Genomic DNA, 24,664 nt, shown 5'->3' with positions numbered 1-24,664 from the left:
AAAACAAAAAAATACGTGTTTCTTTATTTTTAAGAGAGATTCTAAATGCCAATTTTTACACCTGTAACCTTCAAAAGTTTTGAGATATAGATGCACTCATTTTTAAAATTCACCCCCGTTTTCACCCACCCATTAATTGGATTTTCCAAAAACAAAAAAGTACGTTTCTTTATTTTAAAAAGAGATCAAAAGTACCAATTTTCAGGTCTGTAATATCTTCAGTTTGTGAGATATATGTACCGGTATCCTGATTAAGGGCATTCAACCCCTTTTTCACCCTTTTCACCCCTCCTATTGGGATTTTCCGAAAACAAAAAAATACGTGTTTCCTTATTTTTAAAGAAGATTCTAAATACCAAGTTTTACATCTGTAAACTTTTGAAGTTTTGAGATATAGATACACTCATTTTAAAACTTCGCCCCCCTTTTCACCCCCCTTAGTGACGGAATAACCAAAAATCCTTTCTTAGCGAGCACCTACATTTTAATATGAATATATCCCCAAAATTTCATTTCTTTATGTCCAGTAGTTTTGGCTCGGCGATGATGAATCAGTCAGTCAGTCAGTCAGTCAGGACAAGTTATTTTATATATATATAGATTAGCAAGGTCAAACATGTCATGCATAGCTTAGGTTTTATTTAAATGGGAACTACGAAATCACATGTGTGCCAATAAACATGGAAAACTTCCATTATTTGAAGATATACTACCAAACAAAATCAATTATTCTCTCATGTGCCATTGTAATGATTCATTTTATAGCTTCAATCATGACTTAACTTGTTAAGAAGACTATAGCTCTGTATGTGCCGATTAACCTTATCATAACCCAGTATCATAACATTTATTTATAGTAGGGAGGTTATTAGATGACTATAATCCATTATCATGGGTCTTACTTCACGTTGAGTATGCTGCAATTATAGTAGTATACATTTTCTCGAAGACAAAAACACTGCTATCCAATCACTGAAAAGTATGATCCTATCTTGTATCAACCATTACATAAAACATTCCATTTCTTCTTATACTCAATGACGGATACGCTTCCATATACTTCACATTTCATCTTATTCTTTAATCAACTCTACTACTTCGTAAATCATGTATTTCACATTGCATAACTCCCTAATATATATAACTCATCGTAAGAATAACTTCCCTCGATGTAACATTGCTTCTGTTCTCACACGTTATTAACATAGGATCAATTTCCTATATTTTCATAGCCATCAGCCCTGTCTAATAACATTACTATATTCCTCAACCAAGCTCAATAATATACAGCGTATAACTTCTCCAATACTCTTTGAATAACATCTACATTAACCTTAATAATAATATGAGGTCTATACATATTCTCGTAACACACTCATCTACGGCATAATATTACTTTGACTTAACTTCACACATTGTCACGAATGTGGTAATTCTGAAAGTTATTTACGCATAGGTCACTTCCTACTCCAATATAAATTTACGGGCATGTAAGTTATTCACGAGAGCCTACCATATAAAAGAACGATTATATTTCACTTGCAGGTAACCTACAAAATTATTTTCTACCAAACAATATTAAATTTCAAAGAACAAGAAACTTATCTCGATTCTTCCACCTTTTGGGATGACCCAGCCTCCTCAGTCATGGCCTGCGACTCTCGTGGCTGGCAGCTGATTCTGCGGTCCTCATCTCTGGTCTTGGTTGATCATCTTGGACTGGATTAGGAAATCCTGGGCAGTCTGTTCACTCATCTTCTTAGAAGTATTCCATGGCGACAAGCTCGTTCATGCAATGATAAAATACAACTTGTATCAGACAATACATGGTGATGACGTTCTCCAAGCCTTCTAATTGATTAAGTATTAGCTTCTTATGACTTGCTTGCTTTGGTCTCCAGCTTTCCTATAATTATTTCTCCAAATATCTCTGCAGTGTTTTAATGAAATTTAGGAAGACTGGATTTGTTTTATGGGCTACTGCGCTATTAATACATAATTCAAGTCTTTCTCTTCTTTGGGTGGCTTGACTGAATCTGCGTATCTGTTTAGCAATTTAGATGAAATTATGCATTCTCTCTCCTTATTTTTTGTTGTCTTCCGATAACTTGACAGAATATTATTATTGATCTTCTTCTGGATCGATTTTCTTCTTTTTTTGCAAAGCTTTTTAGAATATTTTCTCCTCACGGCTTAACTATGTACATTGAAATTTCTGATCAAGAAGACTTTTTTTCTTCCTCTAGAGTAGTCTTGTTCCAATAATCCAGATCCCATTTCTTTGTCTTTTACACGGCCATCGCGATTCTGTGTATTCTGCTATTGTGTCAATCTGGACTTCTGTGACATATTATAAGTTCATTTACTCTGTTTAACTTTGCTGCCGGTAATCACATTTACTCTGATCTCATTAGATTTCCACTTTAGGAATAGTGTAATGGTAAACTATTCTAAGGCTGAAGGAAACACAATAGAGGAAGAGTGGATAGTCATGAAAAATGAAGTCAGCAGAGCTGCTGAAGAAATGTTAGGAAGGAAGAAAAGATCAACTAAGAATCAGTGGATAACTCAGGAGATACTAGACCTGACTGATGAACGACGAAAATACAAGAATGCTAGAAATGAAGAGGGCAGAAAAGAATACAGGCGATTAAAGAATGAAGTGGATAGAAAGTGCAAGGTAGCTAAGGAAGACTGGCTGAAGGAGAAGTGCAAGGATGTCGAAGGTTGTATGGTCCTAGGAAAGGTAGGTGCTGCATACAGGAAAATCAAGGAAACCTTTGAAGAAAGGAAATCTAGATGTATGAATATTAAGAGCTCAGATGGAAGCCACTTCTAGGGAAAGAAGACAAAGCAGAAAGATGGCAGAAACATATCCAACAGTTGTATCAAGGTGAAGTTGTAGATAATTTGGTTCTGGAACAAAAAGATGCTGTTGATGCTGATGAAATGGGAGACCCAATTTTGAGGTCAGAGTTTGACAGGGCTGTGAGCAACCTAAATAGGAACAAGGCACCTGGAATTGATGACATTCCCTCTGAATTACTGACTGCCTTAGGAGAAACCAGCATGGCAAGGTTATTCCATTTAGTGTGTAAGATGTATGAGACAGGAGAAGTCCCATCCGATTTTCGGCAGAATATTGTTATACCTATTCCCAACAAAGCCGGTGCTGACAGGTGTGAAAACTATCGCACCATTAGTTTAGTATCTCATGCCTGCAAAATTTTAACACTTATTGTTTACAGAAGAATGGAAAAACAAGCTGAAGTTGAGTTGGGAGAAGATCAATTTGGCTTCAGAAGAAATGTAGGAACACGTGAAGCAATCCTGACTTTACATCTAATCTTAGAGGATCATATCAAGAAGGATAAGCCCACGTACATGGCATTCGTAGATCTAGAAAAGGCATTCGATAATGTTGATTGGACCAAGCTATTTAAGATTCTGAAGGTGATTGGGATCAAATACCAAGAATGAAGAATTATCTACAATGTGTATAAAAATCAGTCCACAGTGATAAGAATCAAGGGCTTTGAAAAAGGAGCAGCAATCTAGAAAGGAGTGAGGCAAGGCTGCAGTTTGTCCCCCTCCTTTCCAATGTTTACATAGAACAGACAGTAAAGGAAATCAAAGAGGAATTTGGAAAGAGAATCACAATCCAAGAAGAGGAAATCAAAACCTTGAGATTTGCCGATGATATTGTTATTTTATCTAAGACTGCAGAAGATCTCGAGAAGCTGCTGAATGTTAAGGACAAAGTTTTGGGTAAGGAGTACAAGATGAAAATAAATAAGTCCAAAACAAAAGTAATGGAGTGCAGTCGAACGAAGGCAGGTGATGCAGGAAATATTAAATTAGGAAATGAAGTCTTAAAGGAAGTAGATGAATATTGTTACTTGGGTAGTAAAATAACTAATGATGGCAGAAGTAAGGAGGACATAAAATGCAGATTAGCACAAGCAAGGAAGAGCTTTCTTATGAAAAGAAATTTGTTCACTTCAAACATTGATATAGGAATTAGAAAGATGTTTTTGACAACTTTCGTGTGGAGCGTGCCATTGTATGGAAGTGAAACATGGATGATAACTAGCTCAGAAAGAAAGAGAATAGAAGGTTTTGAAATGTGGTGTTACAGAAGAATGCTGAAGGTGAGATGGATAGATCGAATCACAAATGAAGAGGTACTGAATCGAATTGGCGAGAGGAGATTGATTTGGCTAAATTTGATGAGGAGAAGAGATAGAATGATAGGACACATCATAAGACACCCAGGACTTGTTCAGTTGATTTCTGAAAGAAGTGTAGGTGGTAAGAATGGTAGGGGTAGACCAAGGTATGAATATGACAAGCAGATTAGAGCAGATGTAGGATGCAGTACCGTTACATAGAAATGAAAAGGTTAGCAGAGGATAGGGTGACATAGAGAGCTGCATCAAACCAGTCTATGGACTGATGACTCAAACAACAACAACAACAACAACTGTCATTGCTAATGTAGTCTGTCCAAGAAATCCTGAATATCCAACAATACAACCATATATAATTGGTTTTCACTGAGAGATCGTTGTGGCTAAATTTGACGAGGAGAAGAGATAGAATGATAGGACACATCTTCAGACACTCAGGACTTACGCAGCTGGTTTTTGAGGGAAGTGTCGGGGGTAGGAACAGTCAGGGTAGACCAAGGTATTTATATGACAAGCAGATTAGAGCAGATGTAGGATGCAGCAGTTATGCAGAAATGAAAAGTTTAGCACAGGATAGGGCAGCATCAAACCAGTCAATGGACTGATGACTCAAACAACAACACTATTCTACATTTACCTTTTAATTTTCTTATTTCTCTTGTATAATAAACAGGATCTGAAGTAATTTTACCATTCTTAACAGGTACTTATCTTCTTCTCTCCTTCCCAAACTATTCATAAGTTTGCCCAAAATGTATATACATTACTCCCTTCACTTATCCAACAACTGAATTGTGATTTAAAGTTCCGAATTCATCAACTTTTGTTTTTCTGTACAATTTCTTGTCTTGTGTGACCCTCTTATGAAGCGTTTTTGGTACCAGTCCTACATCTATTATTACAGCCTTATGGTCACCTATTCCTTCAATTACCTCAGTTTTATTGTGTAAATCCTCCTTCCCAAATTAACTTATTTGCTAGTTTCTGTCCATGGGCTTCACTTTCAGCTCCATTCCATTCAACTTCAGGCAAGTTCAGATCTCCCCCAGTTATTACCATATCATTATTATTGTTTTTATGAGTATAATCTATTAAATTAATAAATTTCAATTGTTTGTCCGTATTGAACCAATATTACAACTTTTATTATAATTTGGATCCACCTTATTCAATACATAAAAACTGTTGTTTTGATGAAATTACAACATATATTTCAATCAGAACTAGTTTCGACGCCCTTTTTGCATCATCAGCTGATATAGGTTATTGGAAAAATTGGCAATCACATAAGTTTATCTACGTCAAATTGAACACAATTTAAAACCATATTAACAACCTAAAACTGTGTTACAATTATACTGTCTCAAAGTCCGTATTTTCTACAAGTCCGAGACTTGCAAGTCTTAATCTAATCTATTAGTTTCTCAAATATTTCCATGACCGGGTGAGTTGGCCGTGCGCGTAGAGGCACGTGGCTGTAAGCTTGCATCCGAGAGATAGTAGGTTCGAATCCCACTATCGGCAGTCCTGAAAATGGTTTTCCGTGGTTTCCCATTTTCACACCAGGCAAATGCTGGGGCTGTACCTTAATTAAGGCCACGGCTGCTTCCTTCCAACTCCTAGGCCTTTCCTATCCCATCGTCGCCATAAGACCTATCTGTGTCGGTGCAACGTAAAGCCCCTAGCAAAAAAAAAATATTTCCATGCATCTTTCCTCTCTTCTACGCCTAAATGTTCCTATAATTACCACCTCCTTCATATTATCACAAACTAATTTTATCCCTAATATTTCATCCCTTTCATCGGTAAACCATTCATGTGAACAATAAACCATTCATGTGAACAATAATTTTCCTACACCTTGGTCTCTATTACCCACCCCTTTTGCCCCTACTTGCACCATATGATATGAACCTGCATGTAATTGGAATTGCGGAAGTGTAGTGTTGAATGTGAGGAAAGGAGCATTAAGGACGGCACAAACACCCAGTCCCCAGGCCAGGGTTATTAATCATTTACAATTAAAAACCCCTGACCCGGCCGGGAATTGATTTTGTGTATTGGAAAGGTGTTTTTTTTAAACATAATAGTTTATTACTCTTAAATCCAATACGGTTGTAAAATGAGATTTATAACTTGTAAAAATCAAAATAGTACAGCAAATGAACCATTCTAGTCAATAACAAAAAGCAAGTAAACTTGGTAGTTTTACATTACTACTGACATAACGATCACAACCACAGGACCTCCAGTTTTATGTGAAATTTTACTCGCAGGGATGTGACTTTACTGGTTTTATCAAAACACTAGTTTCTGTTAGTCCGGCCCCACGGTGTAGGGGACAACACGTCCGCCTGTCACCCGGTGGCCCCGGGTTCAGATCTCTATACGTCGATGCCCCGAACAAACAGCGTGTAATTTTTTTTTAAGTTTCTGTTATGAACAATTTTTTTATATATTCTTTGAAATCTGTTTGAAATGTACACAGAATCAGAAAAAAATAATAAATTGGTACACTTGCTCAAAAAAGTATACATTAGGTTTTATATCCCAATACACCTAAATTACCAGAAATGAACATCTTTTCATGGTACCATATTACAGCCAGTTATACAAAGTAGATTCCACTACTGCAAGTTTCTCAAAACAATTGGGCTGAGTGAGTCAGGACACATCCAAAAATTATTTTTAATGTGAATATATTCTGTGAATGGTGAAAATTTAAATGAAAATACTAGTTTCAATCAACAGTGTATAAATTTCAATATCGCCAGAAGAATTTTACAATAATAGCTAACATAGAATGTTGTACATGCCTGCTTACATGGTGACATCCTTGTCATAATACAACACCAAACAAGCTGCCCTTGAGGCATAATCGATAGATGTGAATGAATGAGTCACGGTGATATGGGAAGTACACAAAGCCATCGATTTTCAACAGAGTACTGCTACTGTATATAATTTACTGTGATTCAACAACCTCTGCAAGTAAAGAAGTTGGAATTCTTTCAACATCCTCAAATTGTTGGAAAAGAGTGAATGAAAAACATCAATCTTTATGATTCGCTTTTGTCAAAATTCTGTCAAACTACAAGTGATACCTTACCAAGGGAGATGTTCAATAAATTTCTAATTTCTTTGAAATCATTCAAGAAAAGGCTAGGAAAACAACAGATGGGGAATCTACCACCTGGGCAACTGCCCTAAATGCAGATCAGTACTGATTGATTGATTGATTGATTGATTGATTGATTGATTGATTGATTGATTGATTGATTGATTGATTGATTGATCACACACATTACACTCCAGCATGAACTCATTGTTGGTAAACATGTTCTTAAAGTGAGTATTCCTCATTTCTCATCTGGCTTCCTAGAACTCCCACACTGACAACTCCTCTGACAATGCATGATGGTCGACTATGGTAAAGACGATGAACATCCATGGCTTCATCACAAGAACTCATATCAATGTCAACATCCACATACGAATCACTGTAGGAAATTTCAAAAATCAAAAAAAATCAAAATCTCTTTATTTGCAAATGAGGTGTTTACCTCGGTGGCAAATGGTACACTAAAATACATTATTGTCAAGCACTAAATATTAAATTAACAAGAGAATAAAATTTTCCTATAATACAATATTATATAATTTACGCTAATGATTTTTTCTATTAAACACACAGCTCATCCTTAATAAATTTACATTGTTTACAAAATTCTACTTATAATATCTCCTGTACTACATACAAATATAGTCATCTGATATACAGTATGTGGAATTACTTCAAATGATACTGTACAACTGGTATAAGATTAAAATTTACATTGCATTTATTTACTTTTTCTTTTCTTTACCCATTCTGGAACCTAAGTAGCATAACGACCTGCTGCGTCTTAACCAGAGCCCCTTTTACCACCACTTTTCAGAGTTCCTGAAGGGCCTTCACAATTTCTGCACTGGTACGAGACTGGGTGCATCTTCGAAATTTTTTAAAATCCATTTGGCACTGATAAGTGGCATCTTTTCAGAATTGTCACAAGCTATTCATTTTTCTAATTGTGATTTTTTTTTTTTAATTTTGCTTGCATAAATTCTCCATATCGCTTTAACATTGGTAAATTTTCTGCAATTAATTAATTTCATCTCACAGTTATAACAGCATGACAGACGACAGTGTTGTAACTCTTTAAATGTGTTTTATATAATTAACTATATGCTTAACAATATTACTTTTATTTTACTATAATCGGTTGACATGCATGTTTGCTATGCACTCTCAAATTTAACAAACTGCCCGCAATCAAATGCTCGAAAAGGGTGTTGACTCCTCACCATGACCTTAAATATTTTCAAGAACTGTTCTTATTAGCAGACATATAAAGTTTATATTGTTGCTATTTTGTTTCTCGTTGCACCCATACAGACAAGTCTTAGGCTATGGTAACAATGGAACAGGACAAGGCTAGGAGTGGGAAGGAAACAACTGTGGCCTTAACCCTTTCCCCTCGAATGTCAAGGTCTGCTCGACACTTCTTTTCTACTTTGAGCTGTGCCTATGCAGAATGGTAGCTGCACATGTGCTGATCCCTCTCATCAAACTTAGGAACTCCAGTGAGTAATATTTCTCCCAATACAGCTATATATTCCATGGAGTGCAACCCAGCTCTCTCTGTGCACCAATCTGGCTATCATGTCGTCAACAAATAGATTGGTCAGTTGTGGAAGGATAAAAAGTACTCATATTCCATTACCAACAATGAGAATACAATAATAAATAGTGACAGTGATACTAAAGCATTTTTGAGTTTAGTGCTAGTGAATCAAGTGTTGAAGAATCCTCAGAGGATAAAAGTGATACCGATACACCACACTGTTCCAAGTGCTGTGTTACAGAAGAATATTTCAAGTGACAATGGAAGGCCAGATGAATATCCTTTCTCCAAACTATAAAACTCAGAAGGCTTTAGGCCTAAGTATATAAATAAACTGATTATATTGTTTTGTGTGTTCTTAAGCAATAAATAAGTTAAACAAATTTTTGTCTCAAATGCATGCGAGTGGTTTGGAAAAAAAAATTCAACCAACAGGAGGGAATGGTTAATAAAGGTACAGCCCCATGGAAAACCATCTTCAGGCCTGTCAACAGTGGGTGTCAAACCCATTACCTCCCAAATGCAAGCTCATAGTTAGTGTATGTGATGCAAACCATGTAGTCAACTCACTTGGTAGGCATATACTCTTTTGTCCTACATATAAGTAGGCTACCGTATATGCCACTCGACTGTGCAATGCGGGGCTTGTATTTTATGACATTTTAAAATCTTCCCAAGTTTTTCCTCGCTCAACGTTTCAAACTGGCATCCCGATTTATAAGACGTATTTACGTCGAACTGACGCTCTACCATAAGAAATTAAACAAGTGAAATGATGTTAAGAAACTTACCCCTGTAATCTGATCCTCCACAATGGTATAGGTCATTGCTTCATTCATGCTTGAAATCAACGAGGCCATCATATATGACTCTTAGTGAACTCAGCTTCACTTGCAGAAAGTTTCCTAAAAAGCAAAGTGATTATGTCATCAATATTAAAACTACAATATATAAGAAAAATGAAATACCATATTTACTCGCATAATTATTCCATTTCTTCGTAACATTTAAAGGTCTAAACTTGAGAAGGAAAAAATAATACGTGGGCATTATTCAATAACCACAAAAAATCGGATGTAAAATTGAGATATATAACTTCAAAAACTTCATCTATTTATCAAATTAATATATAAGCAAATCATCCATCGCATGAATGAAATCAGGCTTCCTCATCAACTCCTGACTGGTGAACTCTGCTCTGGCACAAGATTTCATGGAGCCCGTTTGAGGCATTTCAAGGATCAGCTAATGCATACTATGAAAAGAGCTGGAATTAACACTCAATCCTGGGATACACTTGCTGAGAATCGTACACTTTGGTGCCACACTGTTTCTACATCATTTACGGTGTTTGAAGAAGAATGACGATGACGAGAAGAGGATAAATGACAAGCATGGAAGCTCCATCAAGCTCAGCAGTGCCCTCCCCCAGTCATTCCATGTGATCTACGCTGATGTATGTTTCATGCTAAGATTGGGCTAGTAAGTCATATAAAACATATTCACAAAACATCGTGAGTGTGAAAATGTAAACTGCTGAAGAACATGTTTACTCAGATAAGGGTCGCAGCCGACGACGGTGATATAAGTAAATAACTAAAACAACACAAAATTTGAACAGTTGTCAGACATTTTTCAAACAATGTGCTGTGTTCAAGTTCAAAAGCAGCGGCAATGCAGATTAACTTGATCTTGGGGTCAACCCTAGCAACACAACATTGCATAATAAATATCAGACATAAAAAGTGAGCAAATCAAAATTAGCTCGTTAAGTGCATAAATAAAATCAATGTAACTGTCCTTTACTCTTCACAGCTTTCTTCAGAAGACATGCCAGTAGACAGATATCTTCAGCAGAGTTGTTTGTATCCACTGCATCGTCCCACATGACACCATCATCAGAGTCATACATCGCGTTAGATAACCCGGCCTTCTTGAAGCTCTCTATGACAATATCTTCCCTGACCAAATTCCAAGCTTGAAGAATCCAAGAGCACAACTGTTCGATGCAGGATCTTTTAATGCTGCCCTTTTATGTCACTTTGAAGGAACCAGATGTCATCCATTCCCCAGAAAACCAGCGGAAATCATCTTCAAATGCTTTATTCACTGAGATGTCTAGCAGCTGTAAAGTAGATGTTAGGCCACCTGGTATTATGACAGGAACGGTGTTGAGACGGGACATATAATATCTAAAGTGCTCCACTAAATGACAACAAAAACTGTCCAAAACAAGCATAAAATTTTTAAGAAATAAAGCTCCAGGACATTGATCTCACGTAACTTTCAGCTGACATCCATCCTTGTTCCTGCATATGAATGACAATGATAGCTGGAAGACAGCATTTCAACAGTTGTTTGAAAAGAACAAAAAGCGGTAGCTTTTTACTGCCTGCCATAACTGCCGACATGACGGTACACCGTAATTTCTCTGCGTCTGTTTTTTTTTTTTTTTTTTTTTTTTTTTTTTGCTATTTGTTTTACATTGTACCGACACAGATAGGTCTTACAGCGACGATGGGACAGGAAAGGCCTAGGAATGAGAAGGAAGCGGCTGTGGCCTTAATTAAGGTACAGCCCCAGCATTTGTCTGGTGTGAAAATGGGAAGCCACGGAAAACCCTCTTCAATGCTGCCGACAGTGGGATTCGAACCCACTATCTACCGGATGCGAGTTCACAGCTGCGCGCCCCTAACCACACATCCAACTCACCCAGTGCCCATTCTTTTAATTAATATGCTGGACTCACCCTTCGTATGAACTGTTGTAATTTGTAGCATATCAAAATCAATGGGAGTTTGGTCTGCGTTTCAAATTTGAGAAAAAATAATTTTCTCATCTAAATTTGATTACATTGTCTGTGTAATCTTGCAATAGATGCTTTCGCAGACTAAGTTCATGTCTTCGCATAAAATGAACAGCTCACCTTAAATTGCACACTTTTCATGCCTAGTTTTCACAGTAAGTCCTTCACTTTCATCTGCAGTTTATCATACGATACAGCAATAATGTAATTTCCCAATTCCACTACAGAGTTCAGCACTTCTTTCTCAACTTCGGGAAATTTTCCACACTACGGGCCACAAAACAATTGATACATGGATTTAGCTTTCTTTAATTCTTCTTTTTTGAGCCTACCAATAGCGAATTAATTTTGGTTCTACACCCAACTCTCTTCCCAAACACTTGATTTTGTGACTTTCTGAAAAATAAACTGGAAGTTTATTTGCATGTTGCTGTGCAACTTATTTGTCCTGCTGCTATAAGAGAGTGAATGCAGCTGTTTGCTTCATTATCTCCGGTCCCACCAGGAGGCAGGCCAGAGTAGCAGGTAATTCGAAGAGATGGTTAATGGCTTTGGACTTTCCATTTGCAGATGCTTGAAATCCAGGAAACAGCCTTGACAGGTGAAAAGGGGTGTCCAATTTCTTACCAAAGATGCTAGTGGAAATTACACAGCACACAAAAAAATGTAAGAATCATAACAAATACATCCTAAAAATCTACAGGGGGGAAATTACACATGGGGGGAAGGGCATTATGCGAGTAAATATGGTAAGTATATGGGAAGAAGCGTCTCTTTAACATAAATATGAACGTGTAAAATCCAAACACAATACAGGAAGTGAAATAATCAATCTCTCAATCTCTCACACATTGCAAACTTGAGACTGTGAAACAGCTCTTTGATGTTGACGTCCATTCTGTAGTAATGATAACAATTCACAGAATTCAACTTTTCCTGCTTTTATAATAGTAAATGAATTCCTGTGTTGGTATATTCTCAAATGCTAACAGGTGTCAGTTGCAGAGAAACAGTCACACAGCAAGCAATTGATAGAGTTGCACTGAGATAATTCATCTACAATTTAATTTATAAAAATAATTAACATCAGACTAATACAATGAACTGTGAAATTATATTGATTTTCATTGAATTTACACTGTTAAAGGTATACTATCAAATCAAAAATAATAATTTGTTAAGGAGGAAGCCATATTTTCCAATGTCGACTTAGTTAATGTAAATTTATGGCTTTTCAGACTGTCAAAAACAATAATTATAACACTTACATGTACCTGTAAAAAAATGACACACTATTAAACAAAGAATTACATGTTTCATTCTACAAGAACATCTTCAGATTCTATCAAATCACTTTAAATCATGTACATCAGTAACAGTGATTGGGGTGGGGGGGGGGGGCGAGGAGGGGAACAGTTGTCCCCACCACCACCAGTTTGTGAAGAAAAAATAAATTCTTATTCCATTTTAGCCACCTGACATTTTTTAAGTTTTGACAGGCTGAAGAACCTAAGAATTACTAAAAATTGCCTGAAACTGTGCAATCCCTATTGTTTTCAGCTAATTTCTTCCTTTAATTTCTTTAATTATTAAGAAAAATACCTGGCGGAAATACGCACAAAATGTTGTTCATTGCGGCTGACCGATTCATACAGTGCAGCAGCATGTAATATGTGCTGTGAGGAAGGTTAGCAAAGGTATATATTATTTTGCCAAGGTCATGGACACGCTTACTGCACGCATTTATCAGTCTGGCTTTCTCACTCTGTAAATGTGTCTGTTACTTTGTTAGTGTGTAGTCAAATACTAAATTACATTTTAATTCTATAATCACGCCAAACTTCTAGTTTTATTGTATAGTACTATTATAACCGCACTAAATTTGGTAGACTCAACCTTTACGTCGCTGTAGAAATTTGCTCAGACAGCATTAAAAAAACTTACCATTTTGTAGCTTCTTTCTTTTCAGTTTTTATGTCCTCTCCCCCACCCCCCACCCCACCCCCACCGCTATAGCCCTTAAACCTGGGTACTTTAAGTTGTATATAAATTTTTCTACCCCCCACCACCACCACCAGTTCAAACTCCCAATCGCTGCTACTGATGCACATATAGGTACAATACTGTTTACATTGTATAAACTTGTCAATGATTGTAAGTTGGGGCTATTATTAACAAGTAATAGCAAATAATGATTGTAGTAGTCCTCAACTGACATGTTATTAATTTATAGAAATATTTCTGTACTTATCTAAGCTACTAATCAATCGTCCATTACCTTCAGCAACTGCGTTTGGACTGCAGCCAGTGTCCTTGATTGGTCCTGTAGTTATGTACAGTGGTGAGAGGAAATTCTGTAAGCAATGAAGCCTGCTCTGTGGAGAGGGGAGGGAAAGTAGGTGAGTGAGGGGAATGTTGTTGACACTGACACTCTTCATTGGAGAGGGGAGGGGAAATATTACTTCTCATGTTATAATGTATTTTTGTGCATTAAGGAATAAACGTAAGTTAATGATTTTTAAGAAATAAAAGTATGGAGTGGAATTAAAGCACGGGTGTCGAAGCTTGCCTGCTGTAAGAGGAGTGTCCGTGCTAGGAATACATGTGCACAAGGACATGAGTTGCTTCCCCTCAATCGGATAACACTTCACCACGTTGCTGACTCAGGGCTGTGCACGCCTACCGGTGATGGGCTCCAGTTACCTGTTTTGGTCTATAAGTAATGGTTGAAACATTTATTTGCATAGGCTGCAGCATGAGAATTGACATAGTAATTTGTTAGTGTGTCTTTGTGTTTGTGTGCTTCTATATCAATATGATTCCTTGAGAAGATGCTACTTTTATAATAGTCCATTTTCTTTTGTTTAAGTTTATAAACGCATGACATTTAGCTATAAAAGTGATATAGTAATGTCATAGTATTTGATATTATTCTGCTTCATAATTGTTTTTTTTTTTTTTTTGCTAGGGGCTTTACGTCGCACCGACACAGATAGGTCTTATGGCGACGATTCATAATTGTTTATAGAAGAGCTGAGCATGTTAAGCCCCTAAAAAAAAAGAAGTGCCTTTTATTTTGAACTTTACTGCTTGCAACCTTTGCAGTAATTATTTATTTTCCTGGTACACTGTGATTACAAAGCATGCTGTTTTGAGCACTTTATACAAATGCCATGTTCAACACATTTAACTATGTGCATCCTTTTATGAAAGAGTACATATATTCTACAGAATACCATACTCTTGGAAGTGTAATGTACACCCCTCCAGGCTTGCGCTATCTGATAACATCCTGGGCTAGTGCTCGTAACAGCTGTTTCTCATGAATGTAGGGCTGCCAGCCAGCTCATGACCATACATGACTGAAATAAAGAGTATCTTGTAATACATTATATTTAGTGATAAATAATACCCTACTAATATATCTCAAGTGGCGAAAGACAGTGCATAAATTCATATTAGGCCTACCAATGTGATGGAAATTCCAGGTTATGTTTGATCGCTGGCAGTGTTGAAGCTTTAAATAACCTAAAATATGTTTCAAAATCAGTCTCATCATAGTCCTCTTTATCCACCTAGGACATTTCACTGCACAATCTTGGTCATAATCTACATCGCTGTGATTTTCTCTGTCCGTTAAATATTCCAGCCGACTACGAGCTGCCATCTTGAAAAGTCTTAGATTTTCCACATTATAGGCCAACCTTTCTCTGGTACAATTTTAAACTGAGATAATACCCATTATCTGAGATAATGTTGGTGAATACAAATTTAACTGTTATCTCAGTTTTCATAGCTTTAAACCAAGAAGAAGTTTCTACTTGTGTTGGTGAATGCAGACCTAAGTGCCATGTTCAGCAGGGTAAACAGCACCACAACTGCTCTTTGGACAACCGAAGAAGAATGATTCGGAATAATTTTTGTCCGTATTGAAGATCTACTTGTGATACAAATTCTTATAATTTTGTTAATTACCACCTATTCAATACAATAAAAACATAGTACAAAATTACATATTTATTAAGATGTTTATATGGTACATGTTTCGCTCCTTTTTCGTGAGCATCATCAGCCAACTATCATTCACTTAAGGTTGTATAAGATCATGAAACAATTCTTTTGGATCAAGATTATTCCTATAAAACTAATTGACAAATTTTATAACATTTTAAAAGTCGCACAACAATAAAATTATGTCTTTAAGTTAAAACTTTTTGTCTAAAATCTATCTAAGTCTAACATTTTATTGACGAAACTCATCTGGTGAACATCTTTTAAATTGTTTAAAAAATAAATAAATAATAAAAAACTTTTGAGATCTGGCTAATTGTATTGATTCATGTTGCTTAACTTGTATGATTGTCGTTAAAACTTCGTAAACTATATTGACAATTTTCTGCAGTTGATAATTGTCTATGTTATGGACATTTGACTTGTTCTCATTGCTGGAATAACATTTATACAAATGTATTGGCATTAATTTTATATTGTCAATAGGATAACATTTTAAATCCAATATCACATTAGAAAGTGTTTCATCAACAAGTTTGTTCACGAAAAATATTATCCTATTGACAATATAAAATTAATGCCAATACATTTGTATAAATGTTACTCCAGCAATGAGAACAAGTCAAATGTCCATAACATAGACAATTATCAACCGCAGAAAATTGTCAATATAGTTTACGAAATTTTAACGACAATCATACAAGTTAATTAGCCAGATCTCAAAAGTTTTTTTTTTTTTTTTTTTTTTTTTTAACAAATTAAAAGATGTTCACCAGATGAGTTTCGTCAATAAAATGTTAGATAGATTTTAGACAAAAAGTTTTAACTTAAAGACATAATTTTATTGTTGTGTGACATTTAAAATGTTATAAAATTTGTCAATTAGTTTTATAGGAATAATCTTGATCCAAAAGAATTGTTTCATGTTCTTATACAACCTTAAGTGAATGATAGTTGGCTGATGATGCTCACGAAAAAGGAGCGAAACATGTACCATATAAACATCTTAATAAATATGTAAGTCTGTACTATGTTTTTATTGTATTGAATAGGTGGTAATTAACAAAATTATAAGAATTTGTATCATGAGTGGTATGTTCCGAGCTGTCAGCGGAGAAATGGCGTGGAATGACATCAAAAGACGAATAAGTTTGAGTGGCATCTTTAAAAGTATGAAAGATCACAATATGAAGATAAAGTTGGAATTCAAAGAGGACAAATTGGGACAAATATTAATTTATAGGAAGGGGAGTTAGGGATTGGAATAACTTACCAAGGGAGATCTTCAATAAATTTCCAATGTCATTGAAATCATTTAAGAAAAGGCTAGGAAGACAACAGATAGGGAATCTGCCACCTGGGCGACTGCCCTAATGCAGATCAGTATTGATTGATTGATTGGATAGGTCGTGGACAATAAATGTTCTGGAAACTGACTGGCTGACTCAAAGGACTAATCTCAATTATATTGAACATCACCGAGATGAACTAGAATGGCAACTTTGCTCTGGACATAGATAACATTAATTTGTTTTATTTTGCACCGACACAGATAGGTCTTATGGAGACGATGGGATAGGAAAGGACTAGGATTGGAAAGGAAGTGACTGTAGCCTTAATTAAGGTACAGCCCCAACATTTGCCTGGTTTGAAAATGGGAAACCACGGAAAACCATCTTCAGGGCTACCAACAGCAGAGTTCAACCCCACTATCTCCTGAAGGCAAGCTCACAGCTGCAAGACCCTAACCGCATGGCAAACTTGCTCAGTAATAATAATAATCATCAAAATAATAATAAGCATCACCATCATCACATGGTCACAGCTGATCTCACAGAATCTGGTGCCATCTAGGCTGCCTGCACATTAATTTTGATGTTCTGCTTACTCTAGCACAACCCAGAGTAAACTGGATCTCTCCTGGGCAATCTATGGCCGAGTTTTCATTAATTTTGTTCAGTCTTTCACATGCCAACATCATAAGACATGTCCGACTCGTTGGCTGAACGGTCAGCGTACTGGCCTTCGGTGCAGAGGGTCCCGGGTTCGATTCCCGGCCGGGCCGGGGATTTTAACCTTAATTGGTTAATTCCTACGGCACGGGGGCTGGGTGTATGTGTTGTCTTCATCATCATTTCATCCTCATCACGACACGCAGGTCGCCTACAGGCGTCAAATAGAAAGACCTGCACTTGGCGAGCCGAACCCGTCCTGGGATATCCCGGCAGTAAAAGCCATACGACATTTCATTTTTTTCATCATAAGACATGAGAGTGTCATACGGACTTCTTTCTGCCTTTCAAAAATCTGATCACCTCTGCCAGGGTTGATAATGCAATCTGGAGATGTGGAGGCGAATATTCTACAACCAAATTCCTTGTCTGAGCTGAGGGTCAGATGTTTCACAAAGTGTGAGCCACTGATTGTGTAAATGAAGGAGTGAGAGCAAGTGTTCGTACCTTTAAAAAATAATAATATCGCCTCGACTACTGTCTGCAGGCATTTGGATCTAACACCATTTAGGTTCACTGCATTTCAATTTCGATGTTCTGTTTTACTCTACTGGATGATAGAGAAACTGATCTCTGTGTGGCACTCTATGACTAAATTTTTAATTAACTTTCTCAGGTAAACACCAAAGACCTCTTAAATGTCAACAACATACGATGCGCAAGTGTTGAATGGACTTTTTCAGAAATTTGACTACCTCTGTTAGGTTCGAACTTGCGATCTTTGGATGTGGAGATCAACACTCTACCACTAATCCATAGAGGGCACTTGCCTTTGAATAATGAATACAGAAATGGACGGGACATAAGGCATAAAAATGAAGCATATGCTCAGCACTGCAAAAGTAACACTGTCAGAATCAGAAAGGATCAAGAGTTGATTAAAGGAGATTGAACAGGAAAGTAGGAGTCTGATACAAGAGCAAACAATATGAGATGCAACCACTTCCCATGATCTCAATGTACATATCAACACAAGAAGGTGCAACATATTGGATTTCTTTTTGTTACAACTAGGATAAAACTGTGGCAAAACAACAGTGTTGGGGAGAATAAGCGACCAAAGGAAAATGTTCTTAAATGTAAGGTTGCCAGCCTAAGAGGAAGTAGGCTAATATTACCAAGACTCAAACAAGAGGGCAAACAACGAGAAGTCGTCAAGAACTTCACTCGGTGGGTAAAAGAGTCTAAAATTGTAGGTTCCAAATATGAGAGAAGGTATACTCCAGGTCTAGTGTTTTGAATTGATTTTGAAGAATCCAAAATAGCATGTTCCAAATATGAGAGAAGGAAAACTGCAGGTTCAGAGTTCTATAACAAAGTTGTAAGAAGTCTAAAGAAAATGCAGTGCACAAAGGAACTGAAATAAGAAAGCAAGTGCAGCATACCAGATATAGAGCAAGAGCATCTGAACTAAGAACCAGCCTTGTGGTGTTTTCCTATCAGCAAGTGTGGCAGTCACAGCCATGTGTTGGCCGAGTTCAGTGGCGGTAATGCAACCATGCAACAGTAACATGAACTATTTTAAGGAGATGGCCTTAACTACAACCATTTAATAGCCTTTTACACAGTCATAAAAATTTCTTAAATCAATTTTTTGGAGAATTTTTCAAACAATGACCAATTTCATCTAATTTTTCTTCTGTGAGAACTCTACGCATCTGGTCTGTTTTCTAAGGCTGAACTCTTCTATCAACACAAGGTAGGCATATTTGAGCATCTTCATATACCACCCCACTGAGCTGGGATTGAACCAGCAAATTTTGGCTCAGAAAACTAGTGTTCTGCTGTCTCAGCCATTTAGTCCTGCAGATGTAGAAATGGGATTGATGTGGAGAGAGACAATCAATTTGAAGACGGCAGAGTATGAAATGTGGAGATTGTTTGTCCTTTCATGAATTCTTGTGTCCATGTCTCCTCTTTCTTTTATTTCATTTTCCCATACTGATCAATCATCATGCTTATACTACTGTGTTTCTAATTATATCCCTATCTCTCTGTACAAGACTTGATTTTTTCTACACTTGGCTTTACGTCGCACTGACGCAGATAGATCTTATGGTGACAATGGGACAGGAAAGTGCTGGGAGTGGGAATAAAGCAGACATGGCCTTAACTAAGGTACAGCCCCAGCATTTGCTTGGTGTGAAAATGGGAAAACACATAAAACCATCTTCAGGGTTGCCGATAGTAGGGTTCACACCCAATATCTCCTGAATACAAGCTCAGAGCTGTGCGCCCCTAATAGCATGGCCAATTCGTTCGGTGGCTTCATTTATCACTTGCTTGTTCCTTTCCATTACTTACATATTAACTCAGGTGTCTTTTTTCTTTCTATGTTTGTTCTGTGTTCCTAGTAGACAAATGAGTTTGAGTGGTATTTTTAAAAGTAGGAGAGATCACAATATGAAGATAAAGTTAGAATTCAAGAGAACAAACTGGGGGAAATATTCATTTATAGGAGGAGGAATTAGGTATTGGAGTTATTTACCAAGGAAGATGTTAGATAAATTTCAAAATTCTTTGAAATGATTTAAGGAAAGACTAGGTGAATAACTGATAGGCTATCTGCCACCTGGGCAACTGCTGTAAATATAGATCAGTGATGATTGATTGATGTCCTTTACCAACTACAAGGACAATTTTTTTTATCTATTCAGGGGATTGCCACTCGCCCAGTTGCCTGCACTGCGAGCCTGTCTTCCGCCAAGCACTTTCTGATAATGCGGCCATCGCTTGCCGAGCAATGAGTCATAGTGTGCTTTCGCACAAGATTTTCTGTACTTTATGAAGGTGTTATGTATATACACGCGCTAACGCAATGAATAGCCTTTGCTGGTGGGACCTAGTGTTTACAGTGCACTAAATCTTCTGGTATAGGCTAGAGCAATTTTGTTACTTTCATTGATCCGTCTCTGTCTTACCCTTGGCTTTGACAGTATGAAAGTGACTAAGGTATAAGCGATGCTAGTAATGCCATTCCTTATGCAACCAGTCCCTGTTATGATTGGTGTGAAAATGTTGCTCATAGGGTCGGTTGTTGCATGCATTTCAGTGGGCTTGGCAGACTGATATGTAAGAGCAACTTCTGGCTCAGTGAGGAAAGCAACAGGAAACTACCCCACCTCTTCAGTGATGCCTAGGCCATCTATGACAGCTGATGGCAGAGCTGTTGAGGATCCAACCAGCCTTCGGGCTGAGGACTGAACATACACGTACAATGCGATGAAAATGGCACTGGATCAACACACTGAGCACTAAACCCGTGAACACTTGACTAAACTGAACCTTACGCTTATAAAGCTCTCAGCAGACTGCATAGGAGGGGAACTTATGGCATCAAGAAGCGCATCACAGCAAAGTGCTTGGCGGATCCTGGACTCATACTGACAGCCTCGCAGCGTGGGCAACCAGGTGAGTGACAATCCCCTGAATAGATAAGAAAATGTCCCTGTATATTCATCTTTATCTTTTGTACCAGCATCTTACCATTTCCTGTGTTTATCCACATTATTCTTATCTTAGACCTATACTTCGTATATCAAGCCTTAAGACAGGTCAAGAGAGGAGCCCTCAATGAGTATTGATACTCGCCCTCCTGGATAAAGTGAACAGCAGAAACAAACTCGTTGGGGATTGAAAGGAAATGAATATAGAAGTCCTCAGATTAATGAGAAGAGAGTCTATCTATGTGAAGACAGCAGCGTAGAAAGATATGCAGATTGTCCTTGCCCTTTCACTTTCATGCTTGTTTTTGCCTCCTTTTGTTTTCCCTCAAACGTCTCACACGAACTTGTCTCTGTTATGTATTTCCTGTAACTCCCCCGTCTCATGCGATCTATCATTATGTTTATTGTATTGACTTCAAATCAAATCGATCAACCATCAATGATCTGCATTTAGGGCTGTTGCCCAGGTGGTGGATTCCCTATCAATTGTTTACACAGCATTTTCTTCCAAGTTTTCAAAGAACTTGAAAATTTGTCAAACATTTCCCTTGATAAATTATTCCAATCCCTAATTCCTCTAATTTAGGAGTTGTAAGAATGTAAAGGAGAGAGCATATAAGTCACCGGTTCTGGCCAACTTAGTATGGGTTCTGGTAAAGAAGTACGGGACTGGAAATAATAATAATAATAATAATAATAATAATAATAATAATAATAATAATAATAATAATAATAATAATAATAATAATAATAATAATAATAATAATAATAATAATAATAATAATAATAATAATAATAATAATAATAATAATAATAATAATAATAATAATAATAATAATAATAATAATAATAATAATAATAATAATAATAATAATAATAATAATAATAATAATAATAATAATAATAATAATAATAATAATAATAATAATAATAATAATAATAATAATAATAATAATAATAATAATAATAATAATAATAATAATAATAATAATAATAATAATAATAATAATAATAATAATAATAATAATAATAATAATAATAATAATAATAATAATAATAATAATAATAATAATAATAATAATAATAATAATAATAATAATGCATTGAAAATTACTCACATCTTCAACACTCCATTTTGAATATTTTTAGGTCCCGAACTACTGCCCTTCATAATACCAATATAAATGGTCCGTTATGGGACATTACACATTTTCCAGCTAACTCATTCCTGGTTGCCAGCGTTTCACCCTCATGTGCTAGGTTGGGCTCATCAGTTGGTACCTAGCACACCCACCAAGGCGCTGGCTAGAGCATACCATAAAGGCCACTGCATAGGCTACTTGGAGCCACCGGCAGCACCAATGCACTATGAGAGACTTTGTCTCTTTACCAAAAATTGATGCCTGCTAGCCTGGCAACCAGGAATGAGTTAGTTGGAAAATTTATAATGTCCAATAATGAACCATTTATATTGGTATTAAAAATTTACTCATTCGGGACAAGTTTTCCAGATTCCCTATGGAAATCAACTATATCATTATCTACTGCTCTTTGTCGGTAGATGCAGAGTGGGTTTCGGCCCTTAAGAGGCCACGACTGGTCCGTAGTCCAACAGCTGGGTACTCTGACCGGCCAACCGAGCAGAGGAGAGGTGGCCACGGCTCTACCGTGGCTCTACGTCCCTGCATCCTGGAGACGGGACAGGGCTGGACCATACAGCTGGCCCCAACCGTCGGCTATCCTGAGAATGGTTTTCCGTGGTCTTCCATTCTCCTGCACTAAGGCGAATGCTGGGACAGTTCGTAGTATAGGCCATGGCCGTCCACCCCCTCACCCTCTCCGCACATCTCCTTCACCGCAACAAATCTCCCGGCCTGAGAGATGGCATTACCGTCTCCCTTCAGCGGCGGAATGAAAACGTTTAGTAGTAGTACTGCCCTTAGTATGTTCAGAGCTGTCAGAGGAGAGATGGCATGGAATGATATCAGACAAATAAGCCTGAATGGAGTTTTTAAAAGTAGGAAAGATAAGAAGATAAAGTTGGGATTTGAGAGGACAAATTGCAGCAAATATTCGTTTATATATGAAGAGGAATTAGGGAATGAAATACCGGTAATTTACCAACACTGGGTACACAAATATTAAATCTGCCGCCCGGGCGACAGCCCTAAATGCAGATCAGTGGCAACTGATTAATGGTTGATTTATATGAGGATACTTTACACAACTTTATTTTCTAGTTCCGGTACATATAGTAGAGAAAATATCCATTTGCATTGGTATGTTTACTAGAGATCCCTTCCTTTGAGGTGTTTTTTTTTACATATATATTTAAGAGAAAAAAATCTTTCCCAACGCGCCCCCCGTTTCAAACAGAATATGAAAAGTAATTCTCGAAGTGAAACAAACAGGGGCGTATTCTCCTTGAATGCAAGGCATTCATTGCATGCGTTATGATAACACAAAGAACTGTCTGATTTACGATTTTAGGTTGTTTCAGGTCAAATATTAACAATTTCATCTCTCAGAAGTTCAAAAGGTCCGCGCAACTGTACTAGTTCCGTTGCTTGATTACGTGTGGTGCTGGTGTAGTCTCGCCGTCTACTCCACTCTCGGAAAAAAGAGACAGCAAATGGAGGAGTTAACGACGTAAGGCATTCAATCTTAAAATTGCATTCAATGGCAGACGTAGTTCTGAAACCCTCCGAACAATGTCGCTGCAATTGAAACTTGGTCAGAATTTGTCACCCCATACCCGTGCTACCCTCTGCCATCTGTTAGCAACTTGGAGAAAGTCGACATGTTTACAGCGAACGGGACACACAGATTACCCCCTAGCGAGAACCCAACGTGACGAAACTGACCAATGCCACTGGGGTGACTTACCTCCAGTGCTTGAGTTGTGGCTAACTAGTGAGTTAATTCATTGTGTGTTTTGCTGATTAGTGAGTTCATTCTGTGTGTGCTGTTCCTGTGCTATTCGTCGTTTTGCGCACATGTGGTATTAACGATGGATGAGTCTAAAACGGATATAATTGTAAATCAGTTAGAAAAGCCATCTACTGGCCATTCGTTTGATGAAAAGATGCAAATAGTTAAAGCCGCGAGACCTCTACCTTCCCTCGTAAATTTCTTCTCCTTCTTCTTCTTAATCTGCTTACCCTCCAGGGTTGGCTTTTTCCTCGGACTCAGCGAGGGATCCCTCCTCTACCGCCTCAAGGGCAGTGTCCTGGAGCTTCAGACTCTGGGTCGGGGGATACAACTGGGGAGGATGACCAGTACCTCGCCCAGGCTGCCTCACCTGCTATGCTGAACAGGGGCCTTGCGGGGGATGGGAAGATTGGAAGGGATACACAAGGAAGAGGGAAGGAAGCGGCCGTGGCCTGAAGTTAGGTACCATCCCGGTATTTGCCTGGAGGAGAAGTGGGAAACAACGGAAAACCACTTCGAGGATGGCTGAGGTGGGAATCGAACCCACCTCTACTCAGTTGACCTCCCGAGGCTGAGTGGACCCCGTTCCAGCCCTCGTACCACT

General features: G+C 37.4%; 1 protein-coding gene across 1 annotated transcript in view; it reads right to left on the bottom strand.

Moving 5' to 3' along the window:
* Window positions 1–24,664, bottom strand: part of LOC137503375 (gastrula zinc finger protein XlCGF26.1-like) — an 83,993-nt gene that overhangs the window by 58,521 nt on the left and 808 nt on the right. Inside the window, exon 2 of the mRNA XM_068230958.1 lies at window positions 9,646–9,759. Within this exon, the coding sequence (XP_068087059.1) occupies window positions 9,646–9,717 (72 nt within the window). The 5' untranslated portion in view covers window positions 9,718–9,759. The remainder of the gene's footprint in view (window positions 1–9,645; window positions 9,760–24,664) is intronic.

This window comes from Anabrus simplex, chromosome 1 (assembly GCF_040414725.1).
Source record: "Anabrus simplex isolate iqAnaSimp1 chromosome 1, ASM4041472v1, whole genome shotgun sequence".
NCBI lineage: Eukaryota > Metazoa > Arthropoda > Insecta > Orthoptera > Tettigoniidae > Anabrus > Anabrus simplex.
The sequence above is the reverse complement of the archived record's forward strand: the minus strand, read 5'-3'. Positions and strand labels throughout refer to the sequence as shown.